Source organism: Protopterus annectens, chromosome 1.part2 (genome assembly GCF_019279795.1).
Source record: "Protopterus annectens isolate FY-2018-M chromosome 1.part2, PAN1.0, whole genome shotgun sequence".
Taxonomy (NCBI): domain Eukaryota; kingdom Metazoa; phylum Chordata; order Ceratodontiformes; family Protopteridae; genus Protopterus; species Protopterus annectens.
In genome coordinates this window covers 566798580-566826079 of record NC_056727.1, presented here as the reverse complement: position 1 = coordinate 566826079, position 27500 = coordinate 566798580, and the positions used below count along the sequence as shown (strand labels likewise).

General features: G+C 39.5%; 1 protein-coding gene across 1 annotated transcript in view; it reads left to right on the top strand.

Moving 5' to 3' along the window:
• Positions 1-27500, top strand: part of LOC122790246 (mitochondrial amidoxime reducing component 2-like) — a 241923-nt gene that overhangs the window by 94547 nt on the left and 119876 nt on the right. Inside the window, exon 3 of the mRNA XM_044057781.1 lies at positions 9153-9318. Within this exon, the coding sequence (XP_043913716.1) occupies positions 9153-9318 (166 nt within the window). The remainder of the gene's footprint in view (positions 1-9152; positions 9319-27500) is intronic.

The following is a 27500-nucleotide window of genomic DNA, read 5'->3' as shown; positions in this document are numbered from 1 at the left end:
TTTCTTGAGTACATCATTATGCTGTAGCTTTAATACCCCTCCTATTCCTTTCATTTCAGAGAAGATACTAGGACAACCTACCGCTCTCCTTTTATAAACTTGTACTTCCTTTAGCTCCACCTCCTGCAGACTCCCTCCAATTACAACTACAATCAATCTGCTACACAACATCCCGCTCCCACACCTCACCCATATTACTTTAACCACACCCCCTTTTTCAACAAAACTACCCATAGTATTTTCACTTGTACTCTACCCCCTATAACTGCTTCACTTCCATCAGCACTCATTCCCCCACTACTTCATTTAAGTCCTCACATCTACACCAATCATGCTGTTTACTCATAACTCATTTCTCTTCCTTCTTTTTAGCCCAAATCCTCCTCCAGCAGCACCACTACAAAAGCATACCTCAACTATTACCTCATCACCACTCAATCCCCACACCACTAGCTTCTTCTAAATAACCCCAACACTGATCTCTATACCTATCATCTTCTGTTCCCACTGACGTCCTCGATACATCTACAATCGAAAACAAATACTTTAAAATTTCTAAAATAACTAGACGTTGTTTCATGGCTTTAAAACTTGTGCAGGGGTGTTCACCCCAACCCACGTCCCATTCCTGCTACACAGACAAAAAACTTAAACTTATCACTCTTAATATCAGGAGATCGTGCAATAAACTGACACACTCCTAACCCAGACATCCTTGCTATTATAGAGACTTGGCTAAAACCAGAAATAAGATACTGAAATTCTTCACCCTGGTTACACCATTATCAGAGTAGACAGAGCACATGTGGAAAAAAGCTGGTGGAATAGCCCTAATTTTCCCTAACAAGTTGATAGTTTCCCTATACTCAAATATTATGCTAAAATTCTGCACAGCCGAAATCCTTATAACATTTCTATAACTTCGTGTAAGAAGACCTACATGGTGGTTTTATACATCCCTCCTGGGCAAAACATTCCCATTCTAGAAAATATTCTAGCCTGGATATCTGAAACAATACCGAATGAAAACATTATCTTGGGGAATGTTAACATAGTCCGGCAGACACTAACTTTATACAACCCAACAAATCGTTTAAACCTTTGGCTTTACTTCACTTATTTAATTATAACATCCAGCACTCTACCTTGTCTCAAACCCTTCTAGCTTTACATCCTTAGGCACACTGCCTCACTAGTGACCACACCTACCACCCTATGCTCACAGGACTATCCCTCAACTCACCAAGCAACACAAGTTCAAAAAGTTCAAAACTATACGTAACCTACAAAAATTCAGCAAAGAGGTATTTAACCAATCTCCAAAAGCTATAGACTGGTCCATCCTAAAAAGACTTCCCCTTCATGATGCAGTTAAACATTTCAGCAGCAACTTCCTAAGCATTCTTAACTCCCTAGCCCCTCAACGAACAAACCGAACAAACAGTAATGCTCGCCAAATCATGTAAAATTGTAATGAAAGTTAGAGAACAAGCATGGACTGCCTGGCTAAAGAATAAAAACTACAAATCTTCACTTGTGCAGACAACTCTGCAATCAAACCAAAAGACAAATATCTCATATTCCTACATTCAAGATAACAAAAACAACCCTAAGAAATTCTGGTCCTCTGTAGCATCACTGCTCAGTGCATCAAGTAAAAATAATCCTAATCTGTACCCCAATATACCACCTCTTCAAACAGCCACCAAATTAAACACATACTTTTAGGTTGGATATGGACTCTACAAAAGTAAACCCAACTTGTTACTTCTACTAATACCCCCAATACTAACCTCTAAGTAACCCACGCATTACACACTCGCACAACCAAGCCCTCACTCATAACCAAAAACCAAACCATCCCCAGTTTACTTTTCATCCTGTCCCTTTATCTCAAATAAGCAAGGTTTCAGTTTTTTTTTTCTTTGTCTTAATCAGACAACCTCCCACCAGTTTACCTAAAACTTGCAGCACTTGCAGCAAAGGCAATCTCATTCCCTCTTGTCATCTTAATAGATCCATAGCTGAATTACATGTCCCTAACCTATGAAAAACATCACACATTATCCCTTTGCATAAAGGAGGCAACTCTACTGATATCACAAACTTTCATCCTATTGCAATCTTGTCCCATCTGTCTAAGATTCTAGAAAAATGTGTGCACCTACTTCACCATCTTGCTCGCAACAACCTACTCTCCCACACTCTGCATGGCTTTAGACTTGCACACAGTACCTCAGCAGCCTTCTCCTTTCATGGACTCTGTCAACAAAGCTCGTGATACTGGCAAACTAGTGCCGGCAGTATTTCTAGATTTGTCAGAAGTGTTTGACATTCTGACCCCAAACTCCTTACCAAACTTTCCAGGATTGGTGTATCATCCTCCCTTCAGTGGTTTTCTAGCTACCAAGCTGGGAGGCGGCAAGTAGTAAAATGGCTGGGCTCTATCTTCCCATATCACATCACCCCCACAGGTGTACCTCAAGCATCCATCCTTGGCCCATTACTAATTAATGTCTTCATCAGTAACTTACATCTTCTTGTGAAGGCACACTAATCCAATATGCAGATGACTTCACTGTCATCTGCATATAAGACATCTTAACTTTCCTACAACACAACACAGCAAGCTTTCTCTTCCATAGAAACATGGCTCTCCAATACTGAACCCCCCTAAAACAAAGCTCTTTCTCCACCCACAAACACCATAGCTCCAACAAAACTTAAAGATCTTTTCAGCTAACAGTAGTGAAATTTGAATGCGTTCAGCAACCTAAACTGCCAGGTGTCGCAATGCTGATTATCTCAAATTTGACCTACACATACAAAACACAGTATCAAAACAACCCACCAAAAACTAGGCATGCTATACTGAAATAAAAACTTACTCACAGCAGCTGCCAAAACAACCTGGCCAAAACCTACCTATTGCCCTCAGTGTTGTATGGGGGCCCCAATTCTAACTAATTTAGACCTCTCTAAGAAAAAAAAAAAATAGAAAGCTGCTATAACAAATTTGCCAAATTTGCTATAAACACACACCCTCAAACCCATCAGTGTAAAGCTCTGCAATCTGTAAGATGGCTTGAACTCCCCTGCCACCTCCAATATGTACAGCTTGCTATGGTTTACAGAATCATCCATGACCCACTGGCTTGTCCTCTTAGCCTATTTTTACATACAAAATAAAAATCTCAGATCTGAAGACTGACATCTCCACACAACCTATAAACCCAACATATATCCCCAGGCCTAAGCATTTACTCCTGCTCTGTGGGAAAACTGTGGACCTCCCTTCCTTTAATTATCAACACTGCTACTAACCTACACTCCTTCAAACCCTCTGTGTGAGAAAAAATCAACAAAGCTTGGATTTGCACCTATGAGCCCAGGTGGAGTGTGTGACTGTGTGCGTGCGAGTGTGTGACTGTGTGCGTGCGAGTGTGTGACTGTGTGCGTGCGAGTGTGTGACTGTGTGCGTGCGAGTGTGTGACTGTGTGCGTGCGAGTGTGTGACTGTGTGCGTGCGTGACTGTGTGTGTGTGCGAGCGTGTGTGCATGTGACTGTGTGCGACAAGAGTGCGCGTGTGACTGTGTGCGACAGAGTGCGCGTGTGACTGTGTGCGACAGAGTGTGCGTGTGTGTGACTGCGAGAGAGTGTGTGCGAGAGTGTGAGCGTGCACTCTCACGCGTGGGGGGTGTTTGTGCATGTGTGTGTGTGCACGCGAGAGTGTGTGTGCGTTACTTTTCCTACCTCTACTCTCTGTCCCTACTACTAACTTTTACCCTCCCTTCCTCTACACATACTCCTCTAAGGTTACACTCGTACCTTTTCCACATCTCTTCCTACTATCCCCTCTATCACACCCAACCATTCTCTACTCATGCAATCCTACACCTTCTCCAATATAATCTGCTACCATATTTCATGACTTCTAGAATATTAATTTATGATAATCATCTATTATGTAAATAATGCTGCATCTTATTAGGCTGTCCATATAATTTATGCTTTAACAGTATGACTATTTTATCAAGTCTTAATTCTGACTAATTTGTTGTCTTCATATTTGTGCTTGAATGTTGTAACTTGTCTGTCTAGTTCTTCATTCTATTAACCATGTGTATCTGGAGCTTTTTTCTCCTGGGGCTTCCCCTGAAAATGGGTATCTCATGACCCATTCGGACTTTCCTGGTAAAGAAATGCCAAATAAATATAAAGTACAGCAAGTTACATAACTAAGATGTCCAGCAAGCCAGCAGACTATATTTAAATAAACTTCTGCCATGGATGTGATGCACCCTAAAATGAAGTTTAGTGAAGAAGCAGATCCTGAGGTAAGTGGGTAGGGAGCTAGGGATACACTACTCCGGGGCTCTGGAAGTACAGTATTCTGAAGATCTGGGGATACAGTACTTCAGGGTTCAGGTTGTAGACGGTCTGTTATCACTATGGCTTGAGCTTACAAAGGTAACAAAAGAGCTTGCTCATGCCATTATGAACTAATGAACTATAGATCTTTAGCATTTTCCTGTGCAGATGAACTATAGATCTTTAGCATTTTCCTGTGCAGCACAGCTTTGTTTTTATTGTAGGCATTACAGTACCATTAACTTGACTTCTTTACCTACTTTTAATTACAAAAAAGGACTGATTCATTCAGTCATTAGCAGAACAGTTCTGCCATTAAATATGCACCACTGCCTGGCTTGTGGAATCTTCAGTACTGATGCAGTCAGTGATACTGAGTGCTCAAGTTTACTTGTGTATGTAACTAGTGGATCTAATCCCCCCCCCCAAGTTTTCTCATATTGTATATAAAATAAAATGAAAAAAACATGTAGGCATTGCTGAGCTTTTGTTCCCAGGAGTCCTTCGAAAATGGGCCTCATTCCAACAAGACAACCCAGTAAATTTCTGCAGACACCTCATAAAAATGGGCAATACTGGTCTGCTTTGTGATAGCATGGGATACACCCTGATAGTTGACATTTTTCCTGAGAGTCATGTATGTACAACTAAAAATAGCCCATGCTGCTGTGTGGGTAGTTACTTTTTGTGAGTGGGCTTCACATTCCCATATTTACAGATGCTGTTTAACAATGGGCGGCCTATAAAGGCTTGTACGAATGGGGCTTCTAACAAGGCATGTCTGACATTTTGGTACTGTCTTCCAGTTTATTCTTATCCCCATTTTAGCGACAGACCTAGCCCAGTTCTTTTGAAGCTAGGAGTACGGAAATGCTTCATACTTGAAAACCTGTTGTGCTTTCACGTAAAATGCATACAAGCCTTCTGCTGGAATCGCCACCTTATTGTATGCAGACAGGGCTGCCTTGACCTGAACATTCTTTTAAAATCCTACCTCACTGCTTCCTACAGTAATTAATTGCATATAAATCTCAGTGTATAATTTTTAAACTGACTGAACTGCTGTTACTCTAATCCTATAGGCAGTAATATTACTTGTGCCAAAATAATGGGAAACCTATTTTAGTTCTCCACTGAATAACCAAATTGAAGCTTGTTTTTGCCAGTAGTGCATTGATGGCTGATGCATTAGACTAAGCTGAATGTTTTCAGAATAGATAATGTATTGCATAAGTAACATCTGAATAATTGTAGCCATGTATTTTTGCCAGTCATTTGCTTCCTGGCTGAAGAGTCACTGGATCAACCTACTTACCTAGTAATCAAATGTAAATAAAATCCATACCAAAAAAAAAAACACACTGGCATTCAAGAACCTTAATTCTATGAAGGAACTGGAGTTGGCGGTTGCCCAAAACTGAAAAGTTTACTGGATTCGGACAAAATTAACACTCAAATGCATTTTGTATTTTCTTAACTGGCTTATAGTAGGAGATGGTGCAGTAAAAACAGGATTTTAATGGTGCAATAAAAACAGGATTTTAATTGGTACAAAATGCTCTTCATTTTTGTTTGCTGATTGTTTTTGCAGCTGCTGAAATAGTATTTCATGTACTATAGTAATGCAGTCTATACACGTCCTTCAGTTTTGTGTTTACTATTTAATTGTGACCTGAAATGTTTTTTAATTTATTTAAATTTGTTGACCGGGAGTGTCCGACAGGACGTGGGTCCATTTTCAGCGGAGGCCCTGGGAGAAAAGCTCCACAGTAAAATAGACAGTAGTTACATTGGATTACATAGTGATTAACAATTTAACATAGAAATTACTTACAACATATTTACAGATGAAGAACATAGTACATCAGTAGACAACTAGAATCTTTATCTGTGAAGTACATAACCGGCATTAACAAATGTAACAATTAGAAGTTCCTGCTGTATAATAAGTACTAGGCTTATGAGCATCTGAGCTTGCTATCATCAAGGTAGTTAGTGGAGGTGAAAGAAAGGTAGTAGTTGGATGGGGTGGATGATATTAGAGTTGGAGTTAAAAGGGCATAGCCAGCATGTTTTTAGGTGCGCTTTTAATAAAGTTTTGAAGTTGGTGCATGATGGTATGGAGGTAATTGTGGGTGGGAGTGAGTTCCATAATTTGGCTATGGCGCAAAAGAATAGTGCTTCACCAGCAGAGTTATTGGCTTTAGTGATCTTAAAGTGATTCTTGTTGCTGGATCTTAGTGGTCTTGATAGGGTTGGAGTAGATTCTGGAGGGATGGGACATTTGGTGGATGGTTACTAGTTTGTGGGCGAGTGAGAGTTGATACCACTGAAGGAGGTGAGGGAGTTCAAGCCAGCCCAGTTTAGCAAGTGAGAGACAGTTGTGACTACGGTAGGATGCCCCTGTGGCGAATTTTGTGATTCTGTTGTAGCAGGTCTCTAGCTTGTTTAGATCACATTGCCTTAGGTTGGTATATACTGGAGAGGCATAAAGTAGGGTGGAGATAAGGTGGGAATTTGCTATTGAAATCTTTGCTGCTTTGGTGAGAAATTGTTTATTTCTGTATAATGCTCCTAGTTTTTTGTGGACTTTTTTTATGGTCATGGATATGTGAATGTCAAATTTTAGTTTGTCTATTTCCACTCCTAGCAATTTGGTGTGTTCAGTTGGGTATATAGTGGTGTTGTCTTTTGCTGTGATGTTAAAGTGAGAGTTGTTTTGAGTATGTTTGGTGGGTTGGAAGATGAGTAGTTTAGTTTTGTTTGGAATTGGGCATCAGATAACCATGTTTCAACAGAGGAAAAGGCTTCCTGTGTGACATTTTGCAGTTTGGGTAGGGACTGGGCTGAGCAGATGATGGTAGAGTCATCTGCGTATTGGATGAGTGTGCCATGTTTGGTGGCAGAGGCTAGATTATTGGTGTAAACAGAGAAAAGTAGGGGTCCAAGGATGGATCCTTGGGGAACCCCTATGGAGACAGGTAGTTGGGGAGACATGTCATTCTGCCATACAACGGATTGTTGGAGGTCAGACAGGTAACTCTGAAACCAGTTGGTGACTGATTGTGAGAAGGATAGGTTATTGAGGACAGAGATAAGTTGTTTGTGTGGGACCATGTCAAATGCCTTAGATAGGTCTAGGAAAGTAGCAGAGGAGAATTAGCCATTGTTTTTATGCTGAAGGATAGTGTTTGTAAAGGAGAGTAAGGCAATGGTGTTATGGTTTGGTCGGAAACCATGCTGAATACTGGAAAGGAGGTTGTTAGTAAGGAGGTAGTGAGACCTGAGAGTGTATGCATCTCTCTAGTATTTTGGAGAGTGGAGAGAGAATAGCTATGGGGCGGTAATTGGTTAGTTCTGCAGAGGGTCCGCCTTTGTGGAGGGGAATTATATGTGAGACTTTCCACAATGTGGGAACGTAACTTTCTGACAGATCGGTTAATCAAGATGGATACTGGGTAGGCCAGAGCATCAGCTGCAATTTGTAGGTATTCACTTGGGAGGTTGTCTGCTGCTAATTTGGTGGGTTTAAGTTTAGGTTTTTTATGTTGGAGGTAGGTACAGGAGAAAAAGAGAAGGCAGTGGGGAGATTACTAGTTGAAGGTGTGTGTTGGAGGGGAGGGGGGTTGTGTTTAGATAGTATGGTTTGGGTGAAGTGTATGTTGAATGAGGTAGCAATATTTTCTGAGGAGTGAGGTACTGACTTTACCTGGGTGGAGGATGGAGTTTATGGAGGACCAGAATTGTTTGGGGCTGTGTTGTGAGGAGTCTAGGGCAGACTGGTAGTATTGGAATTTGTCCCGTTTTATTAGCTTTTTGACTCTATTGCATAGTTCTAGTAATTTCTGTCTAGCTGCGAGGGTTTTGGTTTTGCGCCAGTGCTCCCAGGCTTTATCCCTGTTTTTCATTTCTGACTTAGTGGTTTTCTATAGCCATGGGGAGGGCTGTGCTTTGGTTCTGGAAAATCTTATGGGGGCATGGTAATTAAGGATGTTCAGGAAGGTAGTATTAAAAGATTCAACTGCATCATCTAGACTGAGGTACCATGCCAGTTACATTCTTTGAGGGATGAGATGAATGTGAGTGGGTTAAAGTTTATTTTTTTTACGTATTTGACGATAGATGACAGGTTTAGCTTGGTACAGGTATTTTTTGAGTAGGAATGTTGGGGAGTGATCACTGAGGCCATCTGATAAGCAGCCTGTTATATATGACTGGGGGTTCTTACTAACTAGTATCCAATCCAGGGTAGAGTGCTTGCTGGAGTTTTTATTTATCCTTGTTGGTGACTGGACTAGTTGGGTGAAGCCATGAAGGTGTACATGATGGGTTGGATTGTTGCCAGAACAGGATTGCCAGTCAATATTGAAATCACCTAAGATGATAGTTTCTTGGGGGAGATGGTGGGTAGACCAGCTGAGGAGGTTTTCTAGTGGAGGGATGTTTTGGCCAGGTGGGAAGTAGCATCCAATTATGTTGATGGTTTTGTTTCGGTTAATTTTGAGGTTGGTATGTATTATTTCTTCATTGCCTATTTGTGGAGCTGATGATTTTAAGATCTGGATGTTTAGATGTTGTTTAAATATTACAGCTACACCACCTCCTTTTTTGTTTAGCCGGTCTACTCTTAGTATGCTGTAATGTCAGTGTGCAGTGGCATTTTCTTGATCGTGACCAGAAGTCTTTAACATTTCTGAATTTCATATTCTTAGAACCACTTTTTTTGTAATATATATTTTTTAATTGGGTTCAAAAGTATAATTTTTTTTTTTTTTACACAGAGTGTGGGGAGCAGATATTCATGGAAGAGATTGTGGGGATGAGGTCTCAAAGTGGATTACCACTTTTCTGAAGAGCAGTCAGCCATACCGGTTGGTACAGTTTGAGCCCAACATGGTACCTCGAAAATCAAAAGATGCAGAGATGCCTTTTAGGATCACAGATGAGGTAATTATTACAATGATGTGTGTCTCTATATTTTTCGTGTTACTATCTATTAGTTAGGTTTTAGGCATCACTCAAACATGTTTTAAACCTTCTTAATGTTTACCTTGTATTTGAGACATTGTATCAATATGCAATTTGACTGCTTTACAGAGAAACTCTGTATGTATATTTAAAAATGAACTAAAATTATCACTTTTATAAATTTTAAATGTTAAGCATTTTTAGCACAAAAATGTATTTTTTGCTGTCAGAGATGAACAAAAACGAGGCTTTATGATTGTCAGAAAAATAGCTACCACCAAATGCAAGTCTCCAGGCCCAAAAAAACAAATCTAGTCCAAATATAAACAAACCAAGAAGGACCAGGAGCAGGCTGCAGATTCCAGTTTTGAAAGTAGTTTATTCCAGAACAGACATCCAAACACAAAACAACACTAGCACTTTCATAGGTATGTACCCCCCTTCATCAGGTGTAACAATGTTTCATTTAAGCATCATTTTATACTCTTAAGTGCTGCAAAACAGCCAGTGATTGGTCACATGATATTTTTACTTAAAGCCACATAAACACATTTCTTTAAAGAAAGTGGTACAAATATAAAAGCATACATAATAATGTATTGAAAATATACATGAAACTTTATTAAACGTTTTAAATATATATATTAAAAAATGCATATATTAAACACTAATACTTTAGTATAAACACATATGAAAAATGTTTTTCATCGAAAAAGTGGTCTCTTCTTTAAAATAGGCTTCAAAGGTATATAGTCATTTAAACCATGCCCACAGTCTGCTTTCAGTCTAACAATCCATTTGGCTTCTAAGGCCTCAGTTTTATTGCGGACATCACCACATCTGATATTCTCATCAACCCTTCCTATCTCAATAAACATGTCCATCATTGTCACCGACATGCTTAAAGTGCACTAACTTTATCCCTTCTGTTAATATGATATATATGTTCTCTGATTCAGTCTTTAAGTGCCCTATCAGTTTTCCCTACATAGAATTTAAAACCTTTCAAACAATGTGCAAGATGCATGTTTAGTATTACATGTAGCAGAAATGTTAAATGTATCCACTTTTTTCATCTGGGTGAATAAATTTAGTACTGGTGTTCTGGTAACTACAATAATTACACCATCCACCCATAGTTAAACCTTCATACTCTAAAGCTTTAAATTCATTCCTTGGAAAACATAACTTCCTTTTAAGGGACGGCTCATTTTTAAACAAAAACCTAGGTTCATGGTCAATAACATTACTAATGTATTTGTCTGAGGTTAAAATACCCCAATATTTCTTTACTATACCCATGCATTTATATCAGATGAGTAGTATAGGGGCATCTTAAGTTTCCTTGTAGTATTAGTATTTTTAATGTTACTAGAAATGCTTCTGTCTGAGAAATAAGGTTTTGCTACTGAATCTCTAAGTTTGGCCACTTCCTGTACATTATTCTTTACCATCTTCTCATCATAACCTCTCTTAAAATTTTAATAACATTGTCAGTGCAATCTATAAAGTCTGCTTCCCTTCCATTGAGCCTAGAAGCTCTAAAAGCTTGATTTCTTACATTCTTAAAAATGTGCTGAGGGTACATACTGTCATGTGACAAAGTATTCACATGGCATGGTTTCTTGTATTTTGTGTACAGCCTGTTATATTGCTACATCAAGGAAGTTGATTTCATCTACAGAATTTGTGTTATGTTAATAGTAGTACTACATTTTTAAAATTCACTTCCATAAATTCTGTAGAATGTATATAAATATATGGGCATAGTAAAGAAAAATTGGGGTATTTTAACCTCAGACATTAGTAATGTTATTGACCATGAACCTAGGCTTTTGTTTAAAAATGAACTTAAGGAAGTTGTGTTTTCCAAGGAATGAATTTAAAGCTTTAGAGTATGAAGGTTTAACTATGCGTGGATGGTGTAATTATTGTAGTTGAACACCAGTATTAAATTTATGCACTTGGATGAGAAAAGGGGATACACTTTTAACATTTCTGCTACATGTAATACTAAATGTGGTATATCTTGCACATTGTTTGAAATGTTTTAAATTCTATGTAGGGAAAACTGATAGGGCACTTAAAGATCAAATCAGAGAACATATATATATCATATTAATAGAAGGGATAAAGTTAGTGCACTTTCTAAGCATGTCACTGACAATGATGGACATATTTTTAAGTTTATTGTGATAGGAAGGGTTAATGAGAATATCAGAGTTGGTGATGTCTGCAATAAAACTGAGGCCTTAGAAGCCAAATGGATTGTTAGACTGAAAGCAGACTGTGGGCATGGTTTAAATGACCATATACCTTTGAAGCCTATTTTAAAGAGACCATTTTTTTCGATGAAAAAGTGTTTCATATGTGTTTATACTTTAAGTATTAGTTTTTAATATATGCATTTTTAATAAATATATATATATATATAATTTTTTAATACTTTTAATAAAGTTTCATGTGTATTTTCCATACCTTATTATGTATGCTTTTATATTTGTACCACTTTCTTTAAAGAAATGTGTTTGTGGCTTTAAGTAAAAATATTGTGGCCAGTCACTGGCTGTTTTGCAGCACTTCTAGAGTATAAAATGATGCTTAAATGAAGCATTGTTACACCTGATGAAGTGGGGTACACGCCTATGAAAGCACTAGTGTTTTGTGTTTTTTGATGTCGTCTGTTCTGGAATAAACTACTTTGAAAATGGAATCTGCAGCCTGCTCCTGGTCCTTCTTTGGTTTGTTTACATTAAGGCTTTATGATTGTCTTCAGATTATTCAGTGTATGCCTTTACGAAGTCTTCTCATTTATGACTGGGTAAATGCTTCTTGAGTGTATTAAAACAGTCAGACTGTCATTACATTTTCAGATTTTCCTCAGGATGCCACCCCACTGCCTCTTTCCCTGCTACCTCAGGCATTGGAACATCCCACAGGTCTACAAGGATCATTTGATAGAATGCATGTTTTTGTTTTTTGTTTGTTTTTATTTAAGGAAGTGCCTTTAAGTTCTTCCTTTAGCTGACAAATTTGATCTGGGGAATAGGGCAGGAGAGCAGAATCAATGGAGTAAGGAGAGGAGCATTAAGAGACCTTCTCACTGATGCAGGAAAAGGACTACCTGCTTCAACCGGTCCCTCACTTGTAGTATACAGACAAGGATCATGCAGATCTGTTATGGAAAGTACATGACTTTCAGTTTTAAAGCAGTTAAGTAACTGCCAGGTCCTCATTAGGACTAAGTTAAGCAGATATAGGTAGTCTGCATATTGAGATATTGATCCTGAATATTGGACCCCTTTAGAAGCATCTTTCTAGATTTAAACCCCTGGGAGCAAAATAATTCAAACAAAAGTGAGGAGAAGGTACACCCCTTCCTAGTCCCTCTGAAAAAGGCTGTAGAAGAATGCATGGTTTTAATTCTTGCAGTTAACAGCCTTTTACAGTGATACTTTGTTTACCAAATAAGTGAACTATTCCTTGGACATTTTTCAGTCATGACAAGTGTGCCTAATAACCAATTTTATAACATGGTACATTAGAGCATGTGAATTACATTAATGTCTGTGAGCTGCTGAGTTATACAGATAAAACTAAGCACGCACATTTTCAACATAATACATTCCAGGGTGAAGATTACATCAGTCGGGGTAGTCTTGTTTCAGAGCTTACACAGAACTGTACCTATATAGCTCAAATGATAACAACAATATAAAGAGTAGTACTGATAACATTTCATCAACTTTCCACTGGAAAGACCATTAATATCGATCTTTTGCTGTAGTATTTGCTTCATGAATTTGCATACATGTGGCAGCCAGTGTCAGAACCAACTATAATTTTGGACGAATAACCGGGAAAAGCCGAAAGACGCAACAACTGGAGTCTACCATAATTTTGCTGTTAATTTTCACAACATATCAGTTGTGGGTTGTATTTAAAACTTAGTGGAGCAGTATAAATTCTGTGTAATCCTGTTAAGGGGAGTCCCTCTCTAATTCTGTTAGAGGAAGGTCAAGACTATTTACATGTTTATAGTGGTGCTGCTTTGCTTTGCTTAGAGTACTGGAGTAGGGTGCTTGTTAGAGGAGGGGGATTGCTGCACAGTACTACATTTTGTTTTTCGAAACGGGAAAATTGTTAAAGGCACATTGAGGGGCTCTTATTAGAATCCTAGCATTATTCTCAGAGAATTGGGGGGAGACTTTATCTGTAACCTATTTCCAAGCAAGGGGGCAGAATCAGCTATTTGTTTTCTTGATAACAATGGATAACAGAAGGATGGATCAAGCTATTTACTGGTAGCCAGTTAGTTTTTGGTAGTGTTGCAGTGAGTTTTTGGTACAGTGATGCGGTGGTCCTTCATATGGGAAGAGAGATTGGTGAATCTACATGTACAGAATCTATAAATATTTGAATTTTGTTGGTATCATAGGCTGAGTAGAGGAGGACAGTCTGTAGAATGTACTCACATTTTGAGGGTAAAGGCATCCTTGGCTAGAGCTTGCATAGTTTACTTTAAGTGATTTAAAATGGAGTTGGGCAACTTTTATTTAAGCTGAGACTTTTGAAACACCCAAGTCAGTGTGAGTTGTGTATGTCATAGTTAATCTTTCCTGTTTGTATCTCCCATATGGTTACAGGTACCTTGTTGGGTGTAGAATGGTTAAAGGGGATTTTGGTAGCTTTTGTTGTGCACCAAAATAAATGGGTACTGTTCTGGTCCCGTTTTAGAGTAAGGTGGTTATTTGTGAGTTACTGTTTTGGTCCCATTTAGAGTACATTGGTTAATTGAGTCGTATGCAGAGAGAAGTCTTTTTGCAGATCTGTTTGGACAGTTGCAGAAGTGAGCCCATTTGTGTGCAAGATGATGTCATCTGCATAAAGTGAGATGCATGTAGCAATGCCATTAGTAAATGGTTAACAGTAGAGGCTTAGAGAGCCCTGAGGGACTTCTGCAGTGTATTTTCCTGTGCCACTGTGTAGATTTTCCTTCTATACCATGAATGTCCTGCAGTTTAAATGGTTTTGAAACCAACTGACTTCATTGTTACCAAATCCAATGGTATCAGAATCGCAAACTTCGTAGAGAAATCCCATATGTAATAACATCTTAGTACAATTGAATTCTCAGCATCCTAATTTGCTATGAATAGGCAGTGACCCTTTGTAGAAGTGTTTAAGTTTTTTTTTTTTTTTTTTTTTATTAATCAAATTATTAGATGTGATATGACCAGGTATAAAGCTTGTTTAATTAAAGTGACTAGGGCTAGGTCTGTATGAGCCCACTTGAGGGGGGATTCTTCCTTTACTTGGTTATTGCTGGAATAATTTAATTATGTCTGTGGGCAAGGGCACAATAAGTAGACCGCATTTGATTAGCTAAAGAATGAAAATTTCCTGTAAAGTTTTCTTTTCTTTACAAATATATGTCCAACAGGAGGCCATCTGGACCAGGGGATTGCCTTTTTTTATTTTTATTTCAGTACCTACTGTATGAAGTGGCCTGCTTTTTTTTTTGAGCTAGCAAAATGGCATTCCAACCCCCCCACCCCAAAAAAAATAACTCATCCCGGTTATAAAATTATGCACTCCCATAGTGCTTTTCATTTTAGGAAGGATATATAAATCAACTTTAGTACCCTTTTTCCCTATCAATCTGTACAAGTGGATTATCTACTTTCCTCATCTTTTTAGCTGTTTTAGTACAAAGTTTATATACTTCCTAATGGGTCTCTAGTCCCCTACACCTTCCAGTTGGGCATTATTAAAATTCTCCAATAATTAAGCTTTAAAAGTTTTAGGCACTCTGTCTTAGTTAATCAAGTTTCCTGTACAAATACAAATTGAGGCTTATACGTTTTAATCCATGTGAATATCCTGCTATATACGTTTTAATCCATGTGAATATCCTGCTATATACGTTTTAATCCATGTGAATATCCTGCTATATACGTTTTAATCCATGTGAATATCCTGCTATATACGTTTTAATACATGTGAATATCCTGCTATATTTTGGGGGATTTGCAAAACCATAACATTCCATGAAATTAAACTATACATTTCAAAACTTTTTAAAATACCGGATTCTTTAACTCTGCACCTTATACTAGTTCCCTCACCTAAACAAAACTTATAATGCAGGCTGAAACAATAAATACCCAATATTGTGGCAGCTGGGTTAAGGTAGTGGTTTGTTCCTGAGGTACAGGGTTTGATTCTCACCACCATTATTTGCTTACTGTGTGTTTATGAGCAAGCCACTTAACATGTTTTCAGGTTACCCCTGAAAAGGGACGGTGTCCATTTATTGTCAGTGTTGCTGCTGTTGTCATTGTCATAGTTGGCATGCTAGTTTTCTTACCATTGTAGTAGTGTAATTTCTGTTACTACTCGTATAATGATCAGTATATAGTTTTGGCATGAGAATAGGAGCACCGATGGAGTAAATTGGTCAAAATAAAACCGATTGTGACCTCTTTCATAAAGTGCATTAAACAGAAAACTACTGCAGACAAATTCAAAGCTGTATACTTACAAGGATAAGGCAGACCCCATCTGAAGTGATGGAGGGCAGGCATGGATAAGCAGGATTTAAAAGGCTGTGTAATAGTGCCAGATCAAAAATACTCCTCATTAAGCAAAACATCCATCACCCCACTGTAGATGAGAGAGACCTGAGCAAAATATATATCACGTTATAGAAATTTGTGCCACTCAAAAATTGAACAAAACAGTCTTGTCTATAAACGCATGTAATTTGGATCAGCAACAGAAAGTGTGAAGTGTTAGTTTGCAAAGCCAAAGTTTAAAGAGAAGTAGAATTTGACTTCAATCATAATACTCAAAAGTTGTTGCACTGAGTATAACCTTTCTTCAGCTAAATGTGAACTTAATTGTACATATTAATTTTTTTCCTTAATTCTACAACAGATGTAGTCATGGAAATATCATCTCACTCTGTTCGCTCTCTTCAAGCTCAGCTCCTTTAATCACGCCACTTGTACTTCTATGTAAGCAAGACACTGACATCAGTGATTATAGCAGCTCATTAACAGCACAGCTTGAAAACAGCTTTGCAGACTTTGTAGTATACAGTCCTTATTGCAGGCAGTGTCATTAGCATCTCACTGACTGGGAGGATGGCCTCCAGATGTAGAGCAGTAACAGCTTGGAGCATTTGTAGCAGAAATGCCAGAAAAACATTCAACCCTCCAGAATAGAGAACAGGAGCCATTGTCAGACCCTTGGCAATAGACATAGATCTCCATAAGTGCGTGTAAAGTTATGCCCAAACAGTTGGTGAAAACACAGTACTGTCTTGCAGTATCAACCAACAATGTGTGCCCCGCAAAGTTCACATTTGCAGAATATTGCAGACAAAATTATGGAAGCTGGAATCAAATTTGCAGTTAGTCGGTGTTACCTTACGAATGGTTCATAGTGAAACTTGCAGCCGTTCCTTTTTTCATGGAAGAATAAGAGAAGAAATTGGCCCAAAGGTTTCCACGTAAAGTATTTATCAGTGGATTCCATTCGGTTCTATGGAGAACATGGCAGACTTAAAATATGGTGGAGCTTCCTGTTATCTAGGCTGATCTGAAGTAACCTGTCTAATGCTCTTCAGAATATCTTCCCCAAAAAAGGATACCAGACTGGTTGATGAGGATTCACCCTGAAGTGTGCAGGATACAACAGCCTGCATCTCTACTTCACCTGCCTGCAGAGCATAAATGTCTGGTTGGAATGTCAGTTTAATCTGTCTGTTCAGCAAGTAAGTACATAGGGCTCGATTATCCCCCAGTTTTTAAGATTCAAACAAGAACTCAAGGACAAGATTGTTTCCTTTAAACCTTCATGCTTGATGACTCTACATTGCATATGGATTTACATGTGCATAGTATGTACAAGTCTATGGGCAGTTTATATTCATTATTTTCCAGTTCAGTATCTCCCCATTCCACAGGCTTGTTCTTCATAAACTTTAAACAATCAGTTCTTTCTGTATTTTCAGCATACCAGTAAACCTAGAGTTCTTCCTGCACACCCTGTCTTCCATGGCCGTCATTTTGGCCATGAATTTGCTGTGTTTCTTAATTTGATCTTCACTTCATCTATGTGGTCCGAGTTTCTGGTGAGCATGTCTTCTATTTCTGTCACTTTCCTATTGGAGTTCTCAATACAAGTTAGTAACTTGTTACTAATCGTATGCAAATCCAAGATTGGTCTAAACACAAGTTGTTTTCAGTTCTTTCATTTCTCCGTTGGACCTAGATAATTGCATTGTCAGTGTGGACTGGATTGGTGTGCAGGAAGGTTAGACCTTATAGTCCCACTTTTGCTTTGAGCTGAATTTCACCTGCCATTAATTTTCTTTTTCAGCCTGAGCACTTAAGACTCAGAAAACTAGTGACTTGACTCCCTTTGATGATGGACTATAAAGGAGAGGGGAAAACTAGGATTCTCATAGCTTCTTTTTGGCCTAGGCAGAATTGGTTCTCTGTACTACTATAATTATATAGGGGAAAAATGTTGAAACTGCCTCCACACTGACACCGCTTGACTAAGTACAAGAGGGAACTTAACGCACCCCAGCATGACAGCTTGGATTATTTGACCGTGCTGTCCTTTAGAAACCTTTCGAGTACATGTTTAATAACACAAAGGAAGATGGGAAATGCAACATATGGAAATACCATCTACCTAAATGGGAACAGTTTTTCCTGTAGCTCCAAAGGCAAAATCAGAACTTTACTTCTGCTGCGTTTTTTGCAGAAACTGATGGAACTGTTCAACTCTAGGCTAGCTTGCACTTCTTTGAAGGTGCATCTTTTTCTTTGCCTGCATTGTTGTGGATCATCCTTGTCACATAGACTGACAGAGACTTATTGAACTGTCCTGACTTTTGCAGAATGTCCAAAATTTTCTCATTTTTGGTCTGTCTCTTATAAAATTTGTGTTTTTTTTTTTTCTGGCTTTTTGTTCATAAGTGGACTGAATTCATTAAATGACAAGCATTTGATTTACTGACTTCACTTTCTTCAGAAAATGCATGGTAGTACAAGACCTTTTATTCTTGCAACTTTACATTTATAAGTGTTATATTTAAAATTTGGCCCTATTTTTGGGTCTTTGTCACTCCATTATTTTTGCCTTTGTCCAGTCCAGATTTTTTGTGCCAAGAGGTTGATAGCTATGCTTAAGGGGATATTCCATTTTAAGCTTCTAGCAAAGATGTCTCACTAAAGGATCTTTTCTTTGTCCTTAAAAAGACACAAGTCCCTTTGAGCCAGTAGCTATAGCCCTTTTCAGATACCTAACATGGAAGACAGCATTGCTGCTTGCAGTAACCTCATTTAATCAGCCTGTTTAGATTTCTTTTCAAATCTCCAAAACAAAGGGGAAATGAATCGTGCGTTAAATGTTCACAAGCAACTAAGATACTACCTAGACAGGATTTATTTGTATATATGGGGACAGAGCACTGATCTCCATTGACTTTTTTCAGACTCCTCCCAGAAGTGCTGTCTGGTTGTGACTTGCTTAGTCATGCAGTTAAACAATGGTGGTTGGGGGAATCAAACCCTAGACCACAGGAAACTGCTCATTAACATCTCCTTAGTCCTCTGAGCCAACTGCCAGAAATGCACTATGATTATGGCTATAGGATCTACTGACCAGCTATTTTTTTTCTCATGCAACATCAAAAGAAGGGGAACCAGTGTCAAACTGTCTTTAAAAGCTGGCAAATGGCATTACATTATGCAATTCCTTTTATGGCAGAAAGTTCAAAGAGTACACAAGATCATACTTGGCCAGTAACATCATGGTGTCCTTCTGTTGAGCCTCTGATGGCCAAAGTGGGTTTCCTTTTCTCCACCCTCTGTAAATACTGCACTAAGAGGGCTCTAGTTTGCTTGCATTGGGGTTGAGGCATAGGATTTGCAAAGTCTTCTGCCTGCAGAAGCCAGCTGCGGGAGCAGTGTCCTCCCTTAGCCAAGTAGTATGTTAGTTCTGTGTTGGGTCTGGGACTAGTTCATATGCCTGTCAACTGCAGCATAGAAAGAGAGAGAACCAATGATGGTGTATATGATTCTGGCATTATTTAGGGCAGATGCTGACATCCAAGGATAAACAAATATTTACTAATAACAGTAATTTATATCACTTTAGTTAAGCCATTTGATTTTGTTCCTGTTTATCTAGCATTATCAACCTGTTAATAACTTTATCATAAGATGAACAAATTAAAGGCTTGGTGAAAATACACAGCTACTCTTGTGCCAAGTATCTGATTTTCTCCATTGCTCACTAATGTTCAATGGGGTGGTCCTGGGACTATTGTTTCAACATACTGTTTAATATTAATCTAGTATACAGTATATAGTTTACACTCTTCTAACCATCTGCAAAGTGGTCATTTATCACAAAATTCAAGTTTTAAACAGCAACTTGAGAAAATCTAATCTGTATTTTTTCATAGATTTCTTTCTGCAGGAAATTGATCATGCACCAACACCTACTTGGGACCTGAATTTTGTTTTGGAAAAATTAACTTTACCTCCATTTGAGCCAGCTAACACAGCAGAATTAAAATACATATTTTGGAAAACTGCTCTGCTACTGGCAATAACATCAGCATGAGTTTCAGAATTACAGGCACTAATGGCAGTGGAACCTTTCCTCATCTTCCACCAGGTCAGGGTGTCTTTAAGAACCAACCCTACATTTATGCCAAAGGTGGTATCAAGTGTGGCTCAAAACCAAACTATTCACTTGCCAACTTTTTATCCAAAACCACAGAACAAAGGGGGGAGACTACTACATTCTTTGGACATTCACAGACAGTTACTCTTCTATTTGGACAAAACCAAAGCTTTCAGAAAATCTGAGCAATTATTGGTAGCATACGCTGCAGGAGCACAGGGAAAAGCCATTTCAAAGCAGACCATTTCAAAATGGATAGGACACTGTATATGTTTCTGCTATACCCACCATGGGAAACCTGTACCTAGCAGCATTAGATCCAACTCCACCAGAGCAACAGCCACTTCAACTGCCTACCTCAGAGGAGCACCTACCAAGGATATTTTGGAAGCAGCAACATGGAGTTCTGTGCATACCTTCACCAAGCATTACCATTTGCCTTTATACTCCAAATCCAGAGCTGGCTTTGCCACTACTGTTCTGCAGAGCCTTATAGCCACCCACCCCTGATAAGAGACCTTGGGACCCAGGTGGACAGTAGTCTCTCCTTTGATAGTCACATCACAGTAGTCAGGAAGTCCTTCTACGTGGCACACCTCATCATAAAAGGGTTCTCGTCCAGGAAAAAGGAGGTCATCGTTGCCCTCTACTCATCACTCATTAGACCCATTATAGAGTACAACGCCCCTTTTGGAATGTACCTGACAAGACATCTGCAGCAGCTGGAAAGGCCACAGAAGTACCTCACAAAGAGGATTACTGGACTCAAACAAATGCCCTACACTGACCGCCTCAAACTCCAGCTTTACTCCGTAGCATATCGCCTACTCAGAGGTGATCTCTGCCTAACATATAAAGCTATGTCAAACCCATGAGCTGTTGGACATGCTACACCTAAAGAAATCCCAATCCCTCCGAGCTACATGCTCTAGGGACCTAAACCTTGTCACCACGGTAAACAGGACATGCTGGAGGGATAGATTTCCTATCCCAGAGACTTCCCATACTCTGGAACAGGCTACCCATCTATGTCAAGCAAAGTTCTTCATTAGCACTCTTCAAGAAAAATCTTAATGAGTGGATGGGAAATAGGAAATGCACCCCAGGAATCACTTCTGTGTCTCTGCTCATCAGTGGCACAGGAAAATAACTTTCTTGGGTGGCGTAAGCCAGGGAACCTTGTTGGCTAGGCTTGCATAGGCCGTTGGGCCAATAGCCTAGTACCTACCTATGAAAGCTGATTAGTACAAATATTTGTTAGTCAAGGGGGGGGGGTGGAGCCTGAATGGCAAACTGAAAGCAGCAGTATTTTAGAGCTCAATATAACTAGTTAAATAAGACAGGAAAAATATTCTTTTTTTTCTTCAAAGTATAAAATCTTATAGATAAGTCTAATTTACATAATTAGAAACTTTGAAGTTTTACAAATAATTTCCTTTCAAAAAGTTTGGAGATATATTCCCTTGTTAAAATGAGCAACTCAAGGAATTCTCACCAGGATGCTGCCTTAAAGAAGGAACTACAACAGATGGCATCTACCCTGCAGGAGTCGTCTTTGAAGATGGATGGTTTTAAAGAGCGCTTAGAAAATCTTAAAACAAGCAGTCAAAAACAGACTGACAGCCTCAATGAAATGCTACACCACCAGACAAGGATAACAGAGTAGAGGTTTCTCTAATTGACTTAGAAAGCAAACTTAAGGAAAAGGAAACACAGAAAGAACTGGTTTTTAAAACACTTGGTTGGTTAATAAAGTAGATGACTTGGAAAATAGGGAGAGGCGAAATAACATCAAGATTTTCAGATTACCTGAAAACACAGAAGGTGAGGATATTATTTCCTTTTTATCAAGCTGGATTCTTGACTTTTTAAATTTAGAAGGACTTTCCTTTGGCATTGAGGGGGCACACAGAGCTCATGGGAAGCCTGCCACTCTCCTGCTAGGTCAATAATTATCAAATTTCTTTCATACTTGGACAAGGAACTGATTTTAAGATCTGCTTGGAAGGCACCTCTAAAATATAAATGGAGCCTTATAAGATTATTTATCTAGAATAATGGAACAAAGGAAAAAAAGTGTGGCCAATGATAGTTTCTGAAACAAAATTACATCCAGGCACAACTTGCATATCCAGCTAAGATAATACTGTATGCCAGTGAGATGAGGACTTTTATTGACTTAGAGGAAGCCTCTTCATTTATTAAAACTAATAATGCGATTACTTTACCAGAAGATATAGACTGGATGTCACCTTCTCTCAAGAGAACAAATGAAACAAATGTCTGGACAGATGTCAAAAAGAAGCAAAAGACTGATACTGTTACAGCCAAATCTCTCAAAGCATCTACTATGATATGAATTGTTTTAACATTACTTTAAAGGACCAATTTTACTGCTTGGAATCTTAAAACAAAGGTAACTACTGGAACAGTTATCTATAGTTTTTGAAAATAGATGACACATGAGTTTTCACATTACCTCAGGTATGTAAAACGGGGTACTTTTCTTTCACAGAAGGAGGGTTATATAGTGCATAAAATATTTATACTGTAAATCGACATACATTGTATATGTGTATTTTCTCTTAATTTTCTCTTTCTCGGTCTTCTCTTTCCTCATTATTTTAACTGCATCGTGTCTCCCTTTCTAAATTCTCTATTTACTACACTAATATAATCTGTATATGTTTAATAACTCACTATCTATACATAGATAAATAGTATAAAATCTAGTTTTAAGGTAGACTAATTGGAATAGTGAACTTAATTCATTGTTATTACAATATTTATTAGATTAATGATGGTCACTGTTATGTTTATTGGGATTGGGGACATGTTCGTGATTAACTCTGAAATGTTCCATTCATGTACATATGTCCTTTGAATTATTTCCTTTTAGTATTACCAAATATATATATATATATAAAAAAAGGGGGGGGGGTGTACTGTTGGTTAAGAGAAGTGAAGCTTTCTTCACATTCTATTTGCGTTGCCATAGCAACAGTAAATTGCTGCAGTTTCTAAGGACACTGTGAACCTGTGAAGTGCATTTAGCCTCACCGATAACAAATATGAAAAAGTAATGTTTAGTTATTAAAATGAAAAACAACCTAAGCAAGGTAAAATAAATACATAGGACTATTTGTAATATTATAGCAATAACCCACGCCTGGGTGTGGGTAATGCGGGATTTACCCACAGTTGGCGTGGTTTGGTCCCAAGGACTATGCCCGAGGGACCAAACAAAGACAACCGTGGGTAAATCCCGCATTACCCACCAGGCGTTATTGCTATTATACTATGACATTATTTAAGAAAAGAAATAATTACTTTTCTTAAATAATGGCATTGTATAATGCCTCTTTGCTGCCCTTCCGCAGCTGTCTGGTATTCGCAGCAGTTCTGATGTACTGCGCATGCCTATGAAGTACATCAGAGCTGTGGCCAAAAGCAATTGAGAAAGCAAGATCTCCATCGCTTTTTACTGATGTTCATAGTGTTTCACTGTTGCAGTCATGACTGTAGGGTTCTCCCCTGCTGGCAGGCCGCCCTCGGTCGGCCAAAATTCCAAAGTCTGGGTCCGGTGTCGGCTGTTCAAACATGCTCCCTGACGTCAGAGCACCAGGAGTATAAAGCTGACAGCCGGCGCCATCTTCTCCAGTCTTTCTTGCCGTGCGGTGATAGCAGTTCGCAAGTGCCGGTCGGCTGACTCCTCTGATCTACTTCGGTCCGAAGACTTTCTTCTCCACTCAAAGCTAAGTACCCCGTTGGGGAAACTTTTTTCTTGCTCCACTCCGATGTCAGAAAAAGTTAATAATTGTATTTCATGTGGGAAGCAAATACCTCATAAGGATTTTCATTCTTACTGTATTCCTTGCTTGGGCCCTGACCACGACGTAGCTAGTTGTCTGTTTTGTGCTAGATTCAATCAACGTACAATTAAGCGAAGGTACGATTTTGCTTTTCATTACTTCGGTAGGCGCTTTAACTACAAAATGTTGTCGGATACGGTCCCGGCTACCGGAGTTCATAAACGTCGCAAGGATAAAGACAGGCCTCCGAGGTCCAAATCTGATGATAGCGCACAAGCGGAGCCAGCTTCAGGTTTGGCCGTCATCAGTGAGGCGCTTTTGCAGCCCCTGTCATCGGCCATTTCAGAACCGATGGCCAAAACGGACTCTCATGAGGAGCCAACCAGGCCTTTAAATATTTCTGTTGCAGGACCTTCGGACAATGCTCCTTCAGATGGGTCCGGAGCCGCTGTGCAGGTACCGGCTTCCGAAGGGGTTTTCAGGCCTACTCGGCTACTAATAAAGGCAAAGCCAAAGACAAAGGCAAAGACTCCTTCAAAATCAAAGACTTCTACACAAGCCTCTTCTGAACCGGCTCCTAAGTCACAGAAATAGTTACTCAAGATGGCGGAGGATTTACTTACTATGATTAGGGGTTCTCATCCCCCTCCAGACAAAAGGCCAAGGTAGGATGTTTCTTATGATTCCTCTGATCAGGCTTCTGTTTCCTCAGTTTCTTCTTCTGATCAGGAATATTCTTTCCCTCCTTATGAGGATTCTGATGCTGAAGAATCCATTCCTTCAGCTTCTCCCCCTGAGGATTTCTCTTTTGGGGAAACTTTGCATGAAATGAGGGAACATTTCTACTGGGAAGGACAGGAGTATTCGGAATCCAAGAAAAGACTGAGGCAATTTCTTCTTCCCCAACATAGACCCTGGCTATTCCTCCTGTTTTGGATATTGTGGATGATGCCTTTTCGGAGGCTAACAACCCTGACTCTTTTCCTCCTGCTCCTGTTAAGCCTGATAGATATTGCAGGGTTCCTGATTCCCATCAGTTTTTATACAAGAACCCTTCTGCTGACCCTGAAACCATTTCTCAGGGTCCTAAGGGAGTTGAGGCCGCTTCTGCCAAAAATCCTATTCCTACTGAAAAGGATTCTCGATCCTTAGAAAGATGGGGCAAAAAGGTGTACACTTCTGCTACTTTGTCCATTAGGGCTTTAAACTGTCAGTTTCATATGTTTAAATACCAGCAATTTCTATTGTCTGTCTTAAAACAAACGCTTACTTCCATTTCTGCCTGTGCAGATAAGGAATTACATGACTTATTGCATGCCACTGAACAGGTTGGGAAGCATGGTTTACACTGTGGATTTGATGCCTTGGAGGCTTCTTGTAGGGCTGCGGCCTCTGGCACAGTCATTAGAAGGCATGCATGGCTAAAGGAACAAAATTTACCTGAACGGGTAAAGGCAAAATTATTGGATGCTCCTGTTCAGCATAATGTTTTGTTTGGATCGAAAGCTGAAGAGGTGATTAAAAAGATGGAGGATAAGGCGAAATCCATGCAAACAGTTAAAGATTTCTTACAAGTACAGCCTCCTAGATTTAGCAGGAATTGACCTTCAAAAAATTGGTCCTTTCCCACTTCAGACAGGCCTTAGAGGGGTAGATACAGACGTTCCAGAGGGAGGCCTCAATCACAAGCTGCTTATAGACCAAGACAGTGGACTGCTTCCACCCCTAGGGGAGGAGAGGACAGGTCACAATCTCAAAGGAAACAAACTCAATGACTCCCTTTGTGGGGCTACAGGAACTTCTTGCCTGGAAGCCCCTCTCGGAGGAAAACTCTCTTTTATCGAAATTGGACTCAAATAACCCAAGACAAATGGGTTTTGGATGTGGTTTTAAGAGGTTACAAATTCCATTTTCATACTTTGCCAAGGCCAAGCGGATGGCCAGATCTTCCAAAACATCAATGAACGGAGGCCTTAAACCAGGTGGAAGCTCTTTTGGCTATGAATGCCTTAGAACTTGTTCCTCTTTCAGAGATGGGAAAAGGGTTTTATTCAAGGCTCTTTCTAGTCCCAAGGAAGCAAAACTCATGGATATGGAGACCCATTCTGGATCTGTCGGTCTTGAACACCTTTCTAGAGATTCCAAAATTCAAGATGCTTACTCTACAGCAGCTACTTCCAATGCTGTCCAAAAATGCATGGATTGTAACTTTGGATTTAAAGGAGGCATATTTACACATTCCCATCAGGCAGGATCGCAAAAAATACCTCCGGTTCAAAGCCGGATCGAGGCACTTTCAATTCTCTGCGCTGCCCTTTGGATTATCTACTGCGCCCAGGGTCTTCACCAAATGCCTGGCTCCAGTAGTAGCTTACTGCAGACTCAAGGGAATTCAAATTTACCCTTATCTGGACAATTGTCTAATTCAGGCAGACAGCAAGGATGTCTTACTCCAACATCTAGAATTTGTACAGAACCTCCTCAAGTTCCTGGGATTCTCTGTAAACATAAAAAAGTCAAATTTGACACCATCACAACGGATAACTTTTCTGGGTGCATTTCTAAACACCACAACCCAGATGGCATTTTTGACATCCGAAAAACAGTTACAGCTGGCTTCAACTTTCAGAATCTTGGCAACTTTAACTCCTCTATCTGCAAGAAAATTCCTGCAGGCTTTGGGTTACATGGCCTCCTGCATCCTTCTCGTACCATATGCAAGACTACACATGAGGAAAATACAGTGGTACCTAAAAAGTGTATGGTCTCAGCATTGCCACAGTTTAGACATATACTGATCTCCGTTCTTCCTTGCCTTCAAAAGGAATTTCTTTGGTGGTCCAGGGCATGTGCTCTAAACAAAGGGAAGCCCTTCCGTCTGCCTCCTGCCTCTCAGATTCTAACCACGGACGCCTTGGATTATGCTTGGGTAGCCCATTTTCAGGGCAATTGTTTGCAGGGCCTTTGGACAAAGGATCAGAAGCACCTGCATATCAATTTAAAGGAAATGCTAGCCGTTCAGAAAGCTCTGTTGGCCTTCAGGAATCTTGTACAACCAGGACAACTGTTAATACGGACAGAACACCACGGTTATGTGGTACATAAACAAGCAAGGGGGATCTCATTCCTACCCCCTTTGCAGACTAGCCATGGATCTATGGGACACAGCTCTATCTTTCAATCTGGATCTTCAAGCTCAGTTTCTACCAGGGAAACAAAACTTCCTGGCAGACAGTCTGAGCAGAAATCTTTCGGATCCACACGAGTGGATGCTGGACACCAAAATATTCAGGATGATAACAGCAGTCTGGGGATGTCCTCCCATAGACCTCTTTGCATCCCATCTCAATCATCAGCTGCAGACTTTTTACACCAGGATTTTCCACACAGAAGCTTTGAAAGTGGACGCCCTGTCATTCAGTTGGAGCAACCTCTCTGGATATGCCTTTCCGCCTCTTCCTCCTCTTCCACGGGTTTTATTGAAGATAAAACAGGACAAGCCCAAAATGATAATCTTGCTGGCTCCAAATTGGCCTCGGCAGTTTTGGTATCAAACGCTGAAGAACCTATGCCTGGAGCCCCCTTGGATTTTACCTCAGTCTCCGAACCTTCTGTCCCAACATCAGGGTCAGGTTC